Here is a 15,298-nt window from a genome sequence, read left to right as displayed (position 1 = left end):
GAAAATGTCTGAAATGTCAAAACAATATACATATTACCATGTTAGGATGTTACTGTAATAAGGGGCAAGATTCTTTGCTAAACTCTCAGCGTTTTGTGTCAAAATAAACAATTTCTCTAACGTTTTTGAAAAAATCTGAATATATGCGGGTGGGGTTATTTTAGATCAACTATTTTTTTTTCAAAATATGGTGAGGTTGTAGTAAAATGGAATAACTCTTAATTTGTATAGGTTGAAGAAAGTATAGCTATTGAAATGGTGTTTGAGGGAGCATTAGGTATCAATTTGGTACTCTCGTCAATGTGCTATTAATGCTGGGCTTGTTATTATAGCACCAGCCTGGAGGCTAGCTTGCTGGCAAAAACTAAGAATCTGAATAAACATGAGGCCAGTGAGCCATGATCAATTTTCCCCTTCCTTTCTTGAAGTGCTTGTATCTTTTTTCTCTCCCTCAAACAGAAGGAAATATTTCCTACATTCTTAGGTACTGGAAATGCACATGCAGGCACATATGAAGTATCTCATTCTAGGTATGAAGAACTGCATACCACCACTTCACCTCTTATAACTTTTTAAAGGCAGCAAGCCTACCTTGAAAAAATAGGTGTCCTACATTCATGGTGCAGTAACAGTAGCTGAGTGACTGTGGGCCAAAGTCAATATTTTAAAAAGTGGGGCATGAGCAGGCTTTCTAATGGAGCTAAATGTTCTCCTTGAAATTGAAAGCCAGAACTTGGCAAAATAGCACAAGCTATTATAATTATGCTTAAGATATTCTTAACTGAATGAGTTGCTGCCCTCATGCTGCCAGCCAATGCATAAGATAACAAGATATATAATGGCATAGATATGTAATACTCCCCAAGCACATCAAAATCCAAAACTAAGGTAGGATTTTTACCAACCGCCCTTTAAGCTCTCAGTTTAGTGAAGCATTAGAAGATTATTAGAAACAAGGGAATAATAGTTTGCTACTTTATAATATGAACAATCAGTTTTAGTCATGAGGAATTCTACTTGGATTGCCCTATGGGTATCTTATGAATTCTAGTTTTTAATAACAGAAAATAAAAGATGTTCCCAGAGAAAGAACGGGAATAGAAAATGTGTATCTGGAAAAACCCTGAACATGGCCAATAGACTAGAATAAGTCAATTTGCATTCCAATACCAAAAAAGGGAGACTTAACAAAGAGTGCATACTATCATACAATATCATTAATTTCACATGCTAACAAAATAGTGCTTAGGATCATTTGTTGTAGATTCGAGCCCTACACTGAAAAAGATGTCCAAGCTGGTTTTAGAAAAGACCAAGGAACATTATTGCTGATTCATGCTGCAGAATTGAGAAAGCCAAAGAATACCAAAAAGAAGTCACAATGTGCTTCATAGAAAACCTTTGATGGTGTTGGTCACAGCAAGTTGTAGAAAGTGCTAAGAAAAATGCGGCCCTCACAACATCTTATTCTCATGAGAAACTTATGGAAAGATCAGGAAGACACAGTACAGCCAGAATATAGTGGAACAGACTGGCTCCAGGTTGACAACTAAATGCAACAAGGCTCTATGTATTCCCTTCTTTATTTAACCTATAAGCTAAATATATATTAAGCAGCTAGATAAGAAGAAGATTAACATTCAAAACTGGTGGAAGAAACATCAATAATCAGTGCTATGCTGATAATAATAGCCAAAATGCAAAGGATTTGCAAGACCTAGTAATAAAAGTCAAGGAGAACAGTGAAAAATGAGACTACAATAAAATATAAATAAATGCAATCAAATACAATAAATAGACCAGTTAGTCTTATTGACAACGAAGATAACAAAGTGGTGGATAATTTCTGCTTTTTAAGATCAACCATCAAAATAAAGAAACAGTCCAGAAATATGCCACAGACTAGCACTTTGCAGAGCATTCATAGCAGATTTGAAAAGGTATTCAAATGCTTGATATGCCTATATCTACAATGATCAAAATCATGCAAGCCATGGTATTATCTATGATTCTATATGGAAGTAAAAGTTGGACTTTGAAGAAGCAAGCTAGCAAAAGTATTGACGCTTTTGAGCTTTGATGTGGGAAAAGATGCCTCATTATATTGTAGGCAGCCAGGAAAACAAATCAATGTGTCATCAAACAAATCAATTAATCCAGGCTCAAACTGTCCTACTTCAGACATATTATGTTAACACCCAGCTCTCTGAAGAAGGCGCTAATACTGGGAAAGGTGGAAGGAAAGAGAAGAAGAAAATGAAGAGAGCAAAGTGCACTGTTGGAAAAGCTGAAGGACCAGGATAGGACAAGTTCCTCCTGGAGAAAACTGTTGCCAGTAAGAGTTGATAATGGCCAGATGGCACATAATCTTCCTCATCTGCAGAATGCATCTTTTATGTTAATGTTTGGTAATTTTCTAGTGACAAGAAGCTGCATATGAGAAAGGATGAATGTGCAGAAAAGGATGTGTTCAAAGTTCAAACTTCTACTTTTTCCTCGATCTTTCTCTTTATAAAATTTTCTGCATATAATTTAGAGAATTATATTTTAAAAATCTTGTCTAGGTTTGACCCTACGTTTTCCATTGCTTCACATTTAAAAATGATGGGCAACACCACACTGAGCTTTGGCTATTATTAGGTAATTATGGTTGTTCTGAGGGCCAAACAGTCCTTGGAAATGTAGTTGTGAATATATAATAGGACCTTATCCTAAATAGAAATGTGGAACATTAAGCCTTCAGTTCCTTTATTACACGTAAGATTTGATAAGGGAAAAGACAAAGGAAGCTTCTTTGTACAGTAAAACCTCGATTTAATGGACTTAACAAACTTTAAATTTGCAAACATCCAAACATCTCTCCAAAGCAGATTAAGTCCATTAAGTCTATCTGAAGCAGTCTGCTAAATTCACTTACATTTATAACTACTGTCAGTTTACATCATTCTATCAATTTATTCCCATTACTTAACATATAATTATGAAATATTATAAACTGTCATAAATTGATTCAAATAATGTACATTCAGATTTAACAAACATGCATGGGTAAAGGATACCCCTGCCTTGCCAAATGGTTTGCTACATCAAGGTTTTGCTGTAGTTGGAAAATTTCCATTCAGAAAAAAATTCAGCAGTCTATTCTGCTGAATTCAGGAAAGCAGGATGGTGTTTTAGAAAAGTATAGTAGTATTTCAAGACTGATATTGGGAATCTCCCCTTCCTTATATAATTTATGCCAAAAACAACTGAGCAGATAAATCCATTGCTAGCAAAATTAAATTTCTGAAGAACAATCTGAAAAATTAATACTGTCGTTTGGCAAAATTAAACTCAAGTTAAAGTGTTAATCATTGTTTTTAACTACCATGTCAACTCAATTTTTTTCACCTTAAAATTGGGTTGAGGAACTTTGGATAAATGATACCATGTATCTCCTGGCAAGGGGGAGTAAGAGTTCCTTGTTCAAATGTCTTTATGATCCATTTCCAAAGCGTTCCTTACTGCCATAAAACTCCCACTATTGAGAAACCATAAGAAAATGCAATAACCAATGAACTGTTTTTGAGTCTGAATGCATAAATAATGTACCTCTTCAAGAATCACAGATGAATGATCACAGGAAATGCAAAGTAAAAGCCAAAGTACAAGGCAAATTATTATTACTTTTTGGTTTCACCAGCGAGCCATCAATATCCCACTTTCAGCAAACTAGATTTAACATTTTTTTGTTCATCAAAAGTCTGTGCAGTGTGAGATATCTGACAGTTTCTATTGGCTTGTCTCCTCCAGCCAGATGCCTTGAAAAAAGTTTATTGAGACAATATTGCCCCTCAATAAGTTCCATTTGAACATGAAATACTGGATTCCTTGGCACGATACTGGCTGCAGTTGGGAATGATACAGAACATGCTCATCCTTTGAGACATCTTCTCTTGGAAGATATGCATTTATTCTCATTTGTCCTTTGTTTCTTGTACTTTAAAAAAAAGATCAAGTTTTAAGTGTCATTACTTTTGCACATGGCTTTGTAAGGCAGAAAAATCTACTGAATACAGTAATATGAAAGACACATCCAGTTTCCAGAAATCACCTCTTGTTTTGTCAGTTTTAAAAAATCTGATTGATCAAAGACTCAGGTCTTGTATGAAATGTTATACATTCTTTAAAAAAGAAAGAAAAAAGTATATTTTCTTCTCAAGTTCTTTTCCACTAAGTACTGTCTATAATTAGATAGTTGTGGTAGAAATTTGTAGTCCAAATGGTGAACTGTGGATTTGCTAGATTATGAAAAATTTTATGTAATAACTTTCCACTTTAGTGGTTAATATCAGAGCTCCGAGGAGCCAATCAGGGCAAACATTATTAATGCATGAGTTAGCGCAACCATTGTATGAAGCACTGGGTGACCTGAAGAATTGTCCACCATCATACTTGTGCCTGCAAAAAATAATAATAGTTGTGCAGATTTATTTCTTCTTTCAAAAAAACCAACAATCCCCTTTTCTAACAAACAGGAGATTTATCAAATGTGTTATTGAATTCATATTTTACATTTTCTGGTAGATGTATTAAATTCATAAGCTAGTTATATTTATCTCAAATATTAGCTGAAAACTACAACCCCATAATTCTTTTCCATCTTAGATTTTAATCTAAAGAGAGAGAAACATCAACCCTACCATTATTTAGTTCCAAGGAACAATAAATTCTAAATTCTTGATACATAACCAGATGCTCATGAGATGGTTTCATTATCTAATATCCCTGAATGTATAATAATTTCAACACTTTTTCTACCAACCATGATACTTTTGAGATGCAGTCATGGACAGTAAATTGGACTATGTCCAGAAATGAAAGTTTGAAAATTGTGCTATTATTGATTCTTTAATATAGAAGGGAATAAAACTGGGATTGGTCACCCCTGAAATGTTATTTTTTTTCTAAACCATTTATTCTTAGTTTTCCTAATATCACACCAGGTAGGAAATTAAGGAAAATAGAATCAAGAAGGGGAATATGAATGTGCTTGCCCTGGAAGACAACAATTTGAGTTTTTAGAGATCTGGTGAATTGCTGTCTCTACTGGAAAAACAAAATAATGCAAGCAGTTCAAGATTTTGTTTCTTTTCTGAAAGGAGTACACAAATGTTCTAAATAAATGAATAAAATGCAAAATTGTATTCAGGAAAGGGCAAACGCACCACTGTTCCTCAGAATGTGTACATCTGCTGGATCACCATCTCCACCTGGGCCTGTTGTCCTAATTTGCACCAATGCATGAGTTGAATCTTCTTGGATTGGGATCTCAATCCAATTATTATTGGCTATGTATAGAACAGGAGCTGAGTGTATATCAGGATGATACAGCATCTGTGGATGAAAGCACTTTTGAGTTTATTGTTGGACTCTCCTATGTTTTCAATTTCTTCCCTTCCTTCTTTACTAACCCGAAAATCTGCACATATTCTTCAATGAAATATACCCATCTTCAACCTATGCAAATTTAAGAGGACTTACAATATATAACCTTAGGTCTACAGACAATAGCCTGCAGGTTGAAAACACATTCTAAGGAACTGCCAACAAACACAGAACCAAGACTTTGGTTGCAGGACCTGATTTTCAGTGATTAATGCAGTAATCCCGCCATTCCATGAACTGTTTGTAATGCCACCATGTGCACTGATATGTTATACTGCTCTTTAAAAATTAAGAATCACTCACTCATGGGGAAAATGCTACAGATTATAAATACCTTGTAACCAGTGACAACAGATTCATCTGCTTTGGCAATCACAGGATCCCACTTAATGCTTACGCTGGAGCTGGAAAATGTCCAGGTAATGTTGCCAGGCAGCATTTTTGGTGCTAGAAAATGTAAAAAGTAGATATTTAAAGAAAGTGAACAGAAGGCAAACTGTAGCCTGAATACCACAGCCAACCTCTTCATCTCTCTAAAAGCTATTAATGTTTTATTTTAGTGACTCATAGATGCACCAAGTTTCTTTTCCTGGTTCATTTGAAAAATGGAAGAATTTAAACATCTCTATTGTATTGTATTTATTCCTAGATACTTCACAAATGAGAATGGCTCAGTGGCTAAGACTCTGAGCTTGTCGATCAGAAAGGTCAATAGTTTGGTGGTTTGAATCCCTAGTGCTGCCTAACTGAGTGAGCTCCCATTACTTGTCCCAGTTTCTGCCAACCTAGCTGTCCAAAAGCATGTAAAAATGCAAGTAGAAAAATAGGAACCACCTTTGGTGGGAAGGTAACAGTGTTCCGTGCACCTTCGGCATTTAGTCATGTTGGCCACATGACCACAGAGACGTCTTTGGACAATGCTGGCTCTTCAGCTTAGAAATGGAGATGAGCACCACCCCTTAGAATCAGGAACAACTAGCACATATGTGCGAGTGGAACCTTTACCTTTATCTGTAAATTGTGATCTTTCACACTAAAAACAGCCACTGCTATACCACGTCCTTTTCCTTTGGAAATGTCAAAAAGTCTAAATCCCAGATATTTACTGAGATTTTTGTAAACTGCAAAAAACATGGTGGGCAAACTGCAGTGGGCTTGGGCTGCCCACACATTCTATTTTATCCATCTTTTCTCAGAAGGCAAAATGCCATATTTCCTATAGAGCCAATAAAAACAATGGCTGCATAAATCGTGATTTTGACATTTCTGCCTGGCATGCATTACCCTCTCTTTGAACAGATTCATCTTCATCTTGACATCCTTTCCTGGAGATATTCTTGCCATGTGCTTCTGGTTCCAAATGCTCCCTTGTTTTACATTTACAAGGGAAGGACCCTGATATTGTTTGCATGCTCTAAGAGGCACTCAAAAATAGCCCCACTAAGATGAAACAACAGAGAAATAATATATATAAAAAACAGATCTCCACTGCAAAATGATAGGTATAGAAAATAATACCCATGAATATTACATGCAGGCAAAGTACATGAAAAACAGAGGAATAATTGCTATTTATTCAAATGTTCACTTACGTGGCTTTTTTGTCCAGAAACTCGTGGGGGAGCTTGCTGGCCCAGTTCCTGCCCCATTGTATGCTCTGACTGACACATGGTAATTTGTATTGGGATGGAGGTCAGTCACATGTGCCAAGTTGACAAGACCTGCTGTTCTTACTCTGTCAGCAGCTTCTTCTTTGTCACCATGTTTCCAGTATCGGATCTGAAGATAGTAACATACATTTCCATACAGAGGAAGGTTCAGTTGATCCTAAGCAACAATCCGGGCTTCTTAGGCATTGAATAAATTCTGTTGATTTACCATTACATAAATATAAACTGAATAGCCCATGTTACCATTCCATAAGAACAGCCTGTGTCATTTTATAAGACAATTTGCTGATTTAGTGAAGTGGCTTCAACATAAGTTGAGACTTCAAAGCAAATAATCTGGTTCTTATTCTTATAGGTAATATTTTACAAGGTTCTACCTTGTTCTAGTTTCAGTCCCATCTCTTACCTCATAACCCAAGAGGACTCCGTTCATATCATGATGTTCCACAGAATTCCAGGAAACATCCATTTCTGTGGCCATTACTGCCTTGACTGTAACGTTAGAGGGAGCCACTCTTGGTTCTGTCAAAGTAAAATAATTCAGTAGGAAAAATTCCTTCACATGTAGGGCACATCTAATCCAGCTTTAAAGATGAAGATCAGAAGCAAGATCAGCACTCTGGACCAAAATGTAAAAGACCAAGCAGTAGACATCTTATCAAAAATGCTACTGATTAACTTCATTAATGTGCTTTTAGGAGAAAGAAAAGAAAATTAAACTGATTCTAAGCTAGAATCTATAGGAAAAAAATGATAGCTGACTATATATTATTACTTCGAATTTTACTTTTATAACTATTAGAGGAAATTCATATACTTTCCCAGACTGTGTGTAGGAAACTGTCAGATAGTGGTATATCTTGAAATCAAGAACTTCTGCTACAGATCTTTTAAAATCTTTTTAATCCCAGCTTACCTTCTTCTGCAGAATGCACAATAGATACTAGGCTTTCTGGGCCCTCTCCCTTCCTATTGAAGGCCTTGATCTTCACTTCAAATGGTGTATAGGGAGCAATGCTCTCATTGCGGAAAACATAATGTACAGATTCTGCATGAGGCACAGTTGCAATCTTCCAGGACTGGGTATCTTCTTTCCGGAAATAAAGCCTATATCCAAAATCATCTCCATTTTGGTATTCTCGTTGCATCGGCTGAGATGAAAGTTGTGACATGAAAAAAGGAGAGGGTAGGTTAACAATCAGTGATCAAAACAGAAATACTGAAAAATACTTATGCAGTTAAGATTTTATAATGCTATTATATTACAGGTTAATGTATGCAATAATAATACAAAACATCCAAATTAGCAAAACAAAAAACAAAACAAAAAACCAACCCATACCAGGTAAAAATCTGTTCCCAGTAACAGTATGTTTCATGTATATACAGCATATATTGTACATATCTATTCCTCTGCTCATTGTAAGAATTCACCTCTACAATATTCTCAACATATCTCTCTCAATCTAGATAGACTCCACTGTACTATTTTCTGAGATAATCTATTCCACTGTTGAATCACTCTTTATACTGAGAATTTGTTTTTAAAAATATCTAACTGTTGTGGCCCAGCAGGAGCCGTTGGAGCTGCAAACAGACTCCGACAACGAGGGGTCTTATGAGTCAGCTCTGGAAGAGGTGGAGGACCCTGGACAGGGTTCCGACTCCGAGCAGGGCGCAGAGAGGCTGGTTGGCCACCAGGAGGCGCCTGAGGCATGGAGCAGCGGTGAGAGTCGAAGGGAGTGTGCTCATGATGTCAGGCCTTGGAGTAGTGACGGGAGACAAGGGAGGTGGTCCTGGATGCCAGGCAACGCTGCGCAGATCGACGGAGAAAACAGCTACACAGTTACAAAAGATAATTGGACTCAGCTGGTTGTAATTAGGCTCCTCTCAAGATTGTATTTAAGGAGGGACTCAGGGAGGAGTCTGATTTGCAGCATTCAACTTCATTCATAACGCTGGAGAAGCTGTTATCTGTCTATGTCGGAGTCTGAGTTGCTGCCAAGGTTCTTATCTGTTTGTTTATGCTTGGGCTTTCAGCCACCGAAGTTTATGTTTCCTGTTAATTAAAGTGCTATGAAATTCCAGTTAAGCTTGTCTCGGCATTTGTTACTGGATGGAGGAGGGGGTCAGAACATCTAACTATTTTACTTTCTTGTCATTTAAATACTTCTTTTTTCTTGTCCAGTCTTCTGGGACAGCTCTGAAAAATTTTGCTCTGTCCTTTCATGACACTTTTCAGATTCTTGAAGACTGCTATCATGTGTCATTCCGGTCTTCCCTTTTCCTTGTTAAGTATATTCAGTACTTCAAGTCATGCCTCAAATAACTGGGGGCATTCTTCCAGCCCCTTAATAAACTGGGTTTTTGTCTTCTTGACATGTTTATCTTTGTCCTCTCTAAAATTTGATGTTCAAAACTGGACCCCATATTTTTAGTATGGTCTCACCAATGTCAGTCAGGGAGGAATTATTTTATTTATTTATATTTCATGTTTCTAGACCTCCCACCTCCCATAGGAATTATTCTCTAGGTACAGTACTGACATTGTCATTATACTGCAGCTCCTTCACATTGTTGCCTCACACTCAATTTGGAATTCACCAAGACAATTTTAGCATGTTCTCCTATCCAGTTTGATCTGCCACATCCTACATTTTAATGGAATTTAATGCATCTATGTATTTTAATCCAATTTCTATAAAATGTTACAGGTGGGTGAAAGCCTATTATGCACAGTAGCTTTAAGATAATATTTAATGTCCATTAAACCATGTTTGCATTTTTATATAGTTATTCATGCAACATTTATAAAGAAAATGTTGGCACACAAAAAATGATTTCTCCATGACTACACAAGAAAATACAGGAAATGTAATACCAGGTAATATTCACAATATTCATGTATTTTGAATAGCTGCTTTACTTCCATGTTCCTAAACATTCCTGTTAAACAGAAAGTGTACTACATTAATTATGAAAATGTATACTTATGTGGCCAACTTACTGTCCAATTGATAATGAGTTCCCCTGGTGCTCCTCCTCCTCCACTAAGTCCTGATGGTGCAACAGTAGGGGCTGTTGTGTTCCCAGTAAAGAAGACAGTATACAAGTTGAATTAAGGGGGGAAAGCCAAATATCAGTGAAAATACCCCATAATTTAATAAAGATATAGCAATATAAACAGCTGATCAGCACTATATCAGATCACTTGTTCGGTATCATGTTGTATGTTGTAGCTCAATACTGTAAATGCTGATTGGTAATTGATAGTCATGATTTTAGAAAGCATTTCAATTGTTCAGATCTGTGGTTGGAACTTTCTATATTCAAAATATCTGTTCTATTACTGAACCATTTCCTCTTCCTTTCACTCTACCAAGTGAAAGATAAAATAAAATAAATGAGATTTGGATTGACTGCTCTTCTGCTTTATGACTTGTTTAACATGATTATTATTTCTGAATATTTAAAGAAGAGATTCTCAAACTACAGATTGGGAACTTCTGGGGCTCATGAGCAATTTAGATGAAGGTCCCCTCTTTTTATTGACACCCAAGGCATGGCAATTGAGCTTAGACTTCTCAACTTTCTTAAGCTTAATGCAATAATTATTTAACAAGTGGGATCACACAAAGTGTGATTCATAATTTTAAGCTGTTGTGGAGTCACAATTTGTGAACCACTCTTTTAAAGATCTAGGCAAGGAAGCTAAAATACCATACAATAAATTTTTTTAAAACTAATATGCATTTTTCAAAAAGAGAATTTTAATCCCCAGAAAGTATGAAAACAATACAAATTATGATAATAAACCTTAACACAAGCTGGCTGCCGAACCCAAGAAAGAAGAAGATAATGCATCTCGGCCATTACCTTGCTATGAGAATGCTAATAACATTATGCAGCTGATCCGACATTTCATTATTTTATGTTTTATATATACGCACCAGCTTCTTTGGTTCGAATTTTAGTAGATGGCCCACTGGGCTCTCCACTACCAAGGATGTTGCTAGCCTGGACACGGAATTCATAATCCATCCATGGTATAAGGTTGACAACTTGGGCTGTTTCCGCATTGCCTTCGATATTTATGGGATCTATAACCCAAAAGCACAAAAACAGAATAAATAGAACAACCAGCTCTAAAAGGGAGAAATGGTTATCTTTATACTGAAACCTACTTAGTGCAGGCAACTGCCCTCAAGAAACTTACTGGTACGCATTTGCTTCCATTGTGGAAAGAGTGGGGTGCGGGCCTGGATGACATATTTAGCTATGGGGCTGTGGTTAGCAGAACCTTGACTCCAACTTAGCTGTACTGTGGTGTCCTTGATGTCTCTCACCACCAATCCCCCAGGAGGGCCTGGAGGACCTACGAAAAAGAGATAACAGAAATTGCATTTAAAAAGTCTGGCTCAAGAGATCCATAGGCATGCTGGAGGAAGGACCAAATGGGAAGATCACTATTGCATTGTCTTTCCCTGCCATAATGGCAGTCCTACTCTGAATTCAAATGATAATGTTCAAATTGCCCTTTAACGTACAATTTTCAAAGCTGCAACAACAAAAAGAGATAACACAATACATGTTTTACTTTGGCCACAGTAGTTAGGTGCAGATTTCATAGAAAAATAAATAATCAGATGGAAAATAGCACCTAAATATGACAGATTATATATTTAGTGTATGCCTTTGACCAGGGGTCTCCAACCTTGGCAAAATTTGCTAGGCTTAAAGCTGCCAAGGTTGGAGACCCCTGCCTTAGACTAAACAAATACAAACCGAACATCAACCATACCCACCAAAAATAGGAATAAATCTTAAAACCAGAGCATGTAACAATGTAAACTACAGCCATTGAAACAAGGATAAAAACAAGCTAAAAATAAAAGAGAAAAGAGAAACTAAACACCAAAATATGGAAACTGATAGCAAGAAAGAAGCATGAAACTGAACTGGAATGGGTAACATGGCAGGCACCTTTGATTTGCTACACAATGTAATGCCCTCCAAAAAACAGCCTAAGTTATAGTACAGGAAAAAATGAGTATATTGCAATTCTCTGCATACACTAAATGTATGAAATAAAAAAGCAGGAAGATATATCATAGATTTAAGTTATAAGCACAGACAATATGGTTTTAACAGGAAAAAAGAGGACATAGGTTGTCACAATCCATCAATGTCCTCCCAATAGATGAAGGACAGTTATCACAAACACAGTACAAAGTATCCAAAAAGCAAAATAAATACTCAGTAATAGCCAAACAATCTTATAAACTTAAACTCAATCAAAAGCCCAACATTAGTACACCAGTTCCATGTACATTTTATTTACCAGTGCTTCACAAATTTGAGGTAGAGCAAAACTATTTCAAAACTTATTATTCACATTGTAAGAAAGAATCTCCACATGCCTCTTATTTTACTTTCGAGTGCAATGCACATTTAAATGACTATGTTTACTTCAAGTGCTGTGCTGGTGTGCTCATAAGAATTTGTATACATGCAACAAAATATACTTCTATCTCTTGTATTGATGAACACAGAAATAAGAGGCAATTTCAAATCACAGAAGTCAGCTATCTCTCAGGTAGACAAAACAGAAGCAATTAAAAAGGGAAACCGTTATTTCAAGAAAAAGGAATCAAGAAAAAAAATACCTCTTACAACTAGCATAGCTGATTCAGAGGCACTGTCCACCACTGTCTGGGCTGTGCAAGTATATCGGCCAGCATGTTTCAGTTGAGCATTCAAGACCACGAGATCTCCAATATTCTCTTTCTGTCCATGGGAGAAGCAAACCATTAGCAACGGTGTTAGAATAAAAAAAGTTTGCAATGCATACATTTAAAAGGATGTTTTAAAAAGAGTGCATTACCTTGGAAGTAGACATATCTTTGGCAAAAAGACTTAAGACCATCATACCTTACAATTTATTTTCTGGGGGAAGCAGGGGAAGTAGCATAAAGTACTCACTCTACTAGCTCGTTTGTAATGGCCTTCAGACTTGCTGAAGTCAATTAAAATGTCATCCAGGGACCAAGTAAAAGTGAGGTCCATTGTTGGGTCATGGGCGGCATGGCACTGGAGGGTAATATCTTCACCTAAGTTGATGTCAGCACTGGATGGTGCAAGAGTGATTTTAGTAGCATCTGCAAAAAGGTAAGCAAAATGATAATTCCCAATGGAAAGCCATTTGTATGTATATGAAGATTAAAAAAAAACCTTGGGAACATGCATGGGAGCTGAGGTTTCTGATATCTCCTTCTACTCTTAGAGGGGAAAAGGAATTTTAAAAATCCCATGATTCCTGGAAGGTCTTTTAGATTCCACAGGACAGTGTGGATAGTAAATTAATGACGTGTTTTCTTCCAGAGGAGAATTTTTATTGACAAAATGTACTACTACCTTTTCCATTGTTGTTGTATTTGTCCCCATAGAAATAAAACATGTATCCTTACCACGGACTGACAGAATTCCTGTGCTGTTTGCTTTGCCCATGAAATTCTCAGCAAAGCAAGTGTATTTCCCTTCATCGGGCTTGCTAATATTTCGAATGATCAGGGTGCCATCTGGAGTAATAGTTATGCTGCAACAGTAAACACATAGATATGACAGTCACAGAAGCCTGGGTTAAAGAACTGGAGGCAAAGCATCAAGACACAGATGAGTTTTGCCCCGTAGAATAAGGAAGGTGTCAAGAACAATATTCCATATAAAATAGAACTTTGATGAAATGGATGGAGTTACTGGTGGCTTGCATCTTCTCATCAGTAAGACTGCAATACTATTGTGGTTAGGGTGTCATTTTTAAGAGACAAAAAGAAAGTAAAGAGGATAACTGATGGAAGGCCAATTAAATTAAATCCTGTAAAATACCCTCTGCTCACTGGCTTACTTTGAAGTGATCTGAAAGGGTAGAACCAGTGTACATTTCAGTTACAGTGCTATATTAAGACTCAGGACACTCAAGTCCACCCAACCACAAAGCTGACTTTGCATATTCTTTCTCTTCTTGTCTCTCTGTCTCTTTCTCTTTCTTCTCTCTGTGTGTGTCTCTCTCGCTCTATCTCTTTATGTCTTTATCTCTGTCACAAAAAGATGTGCACTCAGTCAGTTCAAATGGTCTGCCATAGCTAACCAAAAAAACCCCTTCAATATTCTATCCTATATTCTATTCTATTCTCTATTTTTTATTCTCTATTCTGTTCAGTTTTATTCTATTTTCTGTTCTATTCTATACTCAGATCAACTCTATATTCTATTATATTATAATTGAAAATCTGGACATCACTGCACATTCAAATCAATTAATGGGCTTCAAGCAAAGCCACAACAGATTATATGTCTTTGAACAATCATCCTTAACTGGAAGTAAGGCTAACAGAAGACAATTTCAAGGAAGCATGGATGGGATCAGACAAAACTTGCATTAAAATCAGACCCACATTTAGACTAACTAATAGAGCTTGCATTAACTAGAATATTTATAAAGCTATTGACACTAAGCTAAAAATAGAAATGGGTTTCTCTTACCTGGAACTGTTCCTCAGCAGTTCAGTGCCTTTGGTCCAAAGTATTAGAGCCTTTGGGGCAGCTCTGGGCTGACAGTGAATAATAATTTCTCCACCTCGAGCTGCTGGTATCAATTGTCTAACAGGGTTTAGTCGAAAATCTGGAGCAAAGGCTAAATAGAAAATACAATTAATGAGCTTTTACAAAGTAATTGTTTCTTGGTCATTAAAAATAATTTGCATTAAGATGACCTAATGTACCATGCAAGAACAACCACTTTAAATGCATTGCCTACGGTTAATTGAATAATTGTAAATATTATAATAGTGTAAAAATCAATCTGGTTAGCATGAAGATCCTGAAAAGCTGCCCAATTCTTCCCAAAATTTCTGCCTTTTGCAAGTGATTTTTAAACATGCTTTTCTATATAAAAATCTACAGCATCTGTTAAGCAATTTAGGCTAAGTGCCAAGCCACTACTCTATCCAGCTTTTTAAGCAACCTGCAGTTTTCAAAACCACACTATCACAAAACCACACTGTTGACCAGGAATCTAATGTTTCTATTGACAGGTCTTGAGGAAGCATATGTGCTGATGTCACCAATGCCTCTGTACGCCTTCAAGGTCATGGAAAATTCCTCAGGAAACACCTGAGGTGAGACACCCAATGTCCTTGGAG

At 36.6% G+C, this 15,298-nt stretch overlaps 1 protein-coding gene across 1 annotated transcript in view; it reads right to left on the bottom strand.

Annotated features, from left to right (window-relative positions):
- Window positions 1-2,733: 2,733 nt before the first annotated feature.
- CNTN2 (contactin 2) overlaps window positions 2,734-15,298 on the bottom strand; it is a 58,348-nt gene continuing 45,783 nt past the window's right edge. Inside the window, exons 11-23 of the mRNA XM_087720049.1 lie at window positions 14,640-14,790; window positions 13,565-13,692; window positions 13,080-13,255; window positions 12,764-12,884; window positions 11,314-11,472; window positions 11,048-11,197; window positions 10,105-10,175; window positions 8,014-8,248; window positions 7,504-7,619; window positions 7,020-7,206; window positions 5,762-5,874; window positions 5,208-5,376; window positions 2,734-4,440 (exon numbers count right to left, since the gene is read on the bottom strand). Coding sequence (XP_087576175.1) covers window positions 4,331-4,440; window positions 5,208-5,376; window positions 5,762-5,874; window positions 7,020-7,206; window positions 7,504-7,619; window positions 8,014-8,248; window positions 10,105-10,175; window positions 11,048-11,197; window positions 11,314-11,472; window positions 12,764-12,884; window positions 13,080-13,255; window positions 13,565-13,692; window positions 14,640-14,790 — 1,886 coding nt within the window. The 3' untranslated portion in view covers window positions 2,734-4,330. The remainder of the gene's footprint in view (window positions 4,441-5,207; window positions 5,377-5,761; window positions 5,875-7,019; window positions 7,207-7,503; window positions 7,620-8,013; window positions 8,249-10,104; window positions 10,176-11,047; window positions 11,198-11,313; window positions 11,473-12,763; window positions 12,885-13,079; window positions 13,256-13,564; window positions 13,693-14,639; window positions 14,791-15,298) is intronic.

The sequence above is a fragment of the Thamnophis sirtalis genome, unplaced genomic scaffold, assembly GCF_051295495.1.
Source record: "Thamnophis sirtalis isolate CommonGarterSnake01/CBP01778 unplaced genomic scaffold, rThaSir2_p1.2 scaffold_7, whole genome shotgun sequence".
Lineage (NCBI taxonomy): Eukaryota > Metazoa > Chordata > Lepidosauria > Squamata > Natricidae > Thamnophis > Thamnophis sirtalis.
Note: the sequence above shows the minus strand (reverse complement) of the source record. Positions and strands in the feature narration are given on the sequence as shown.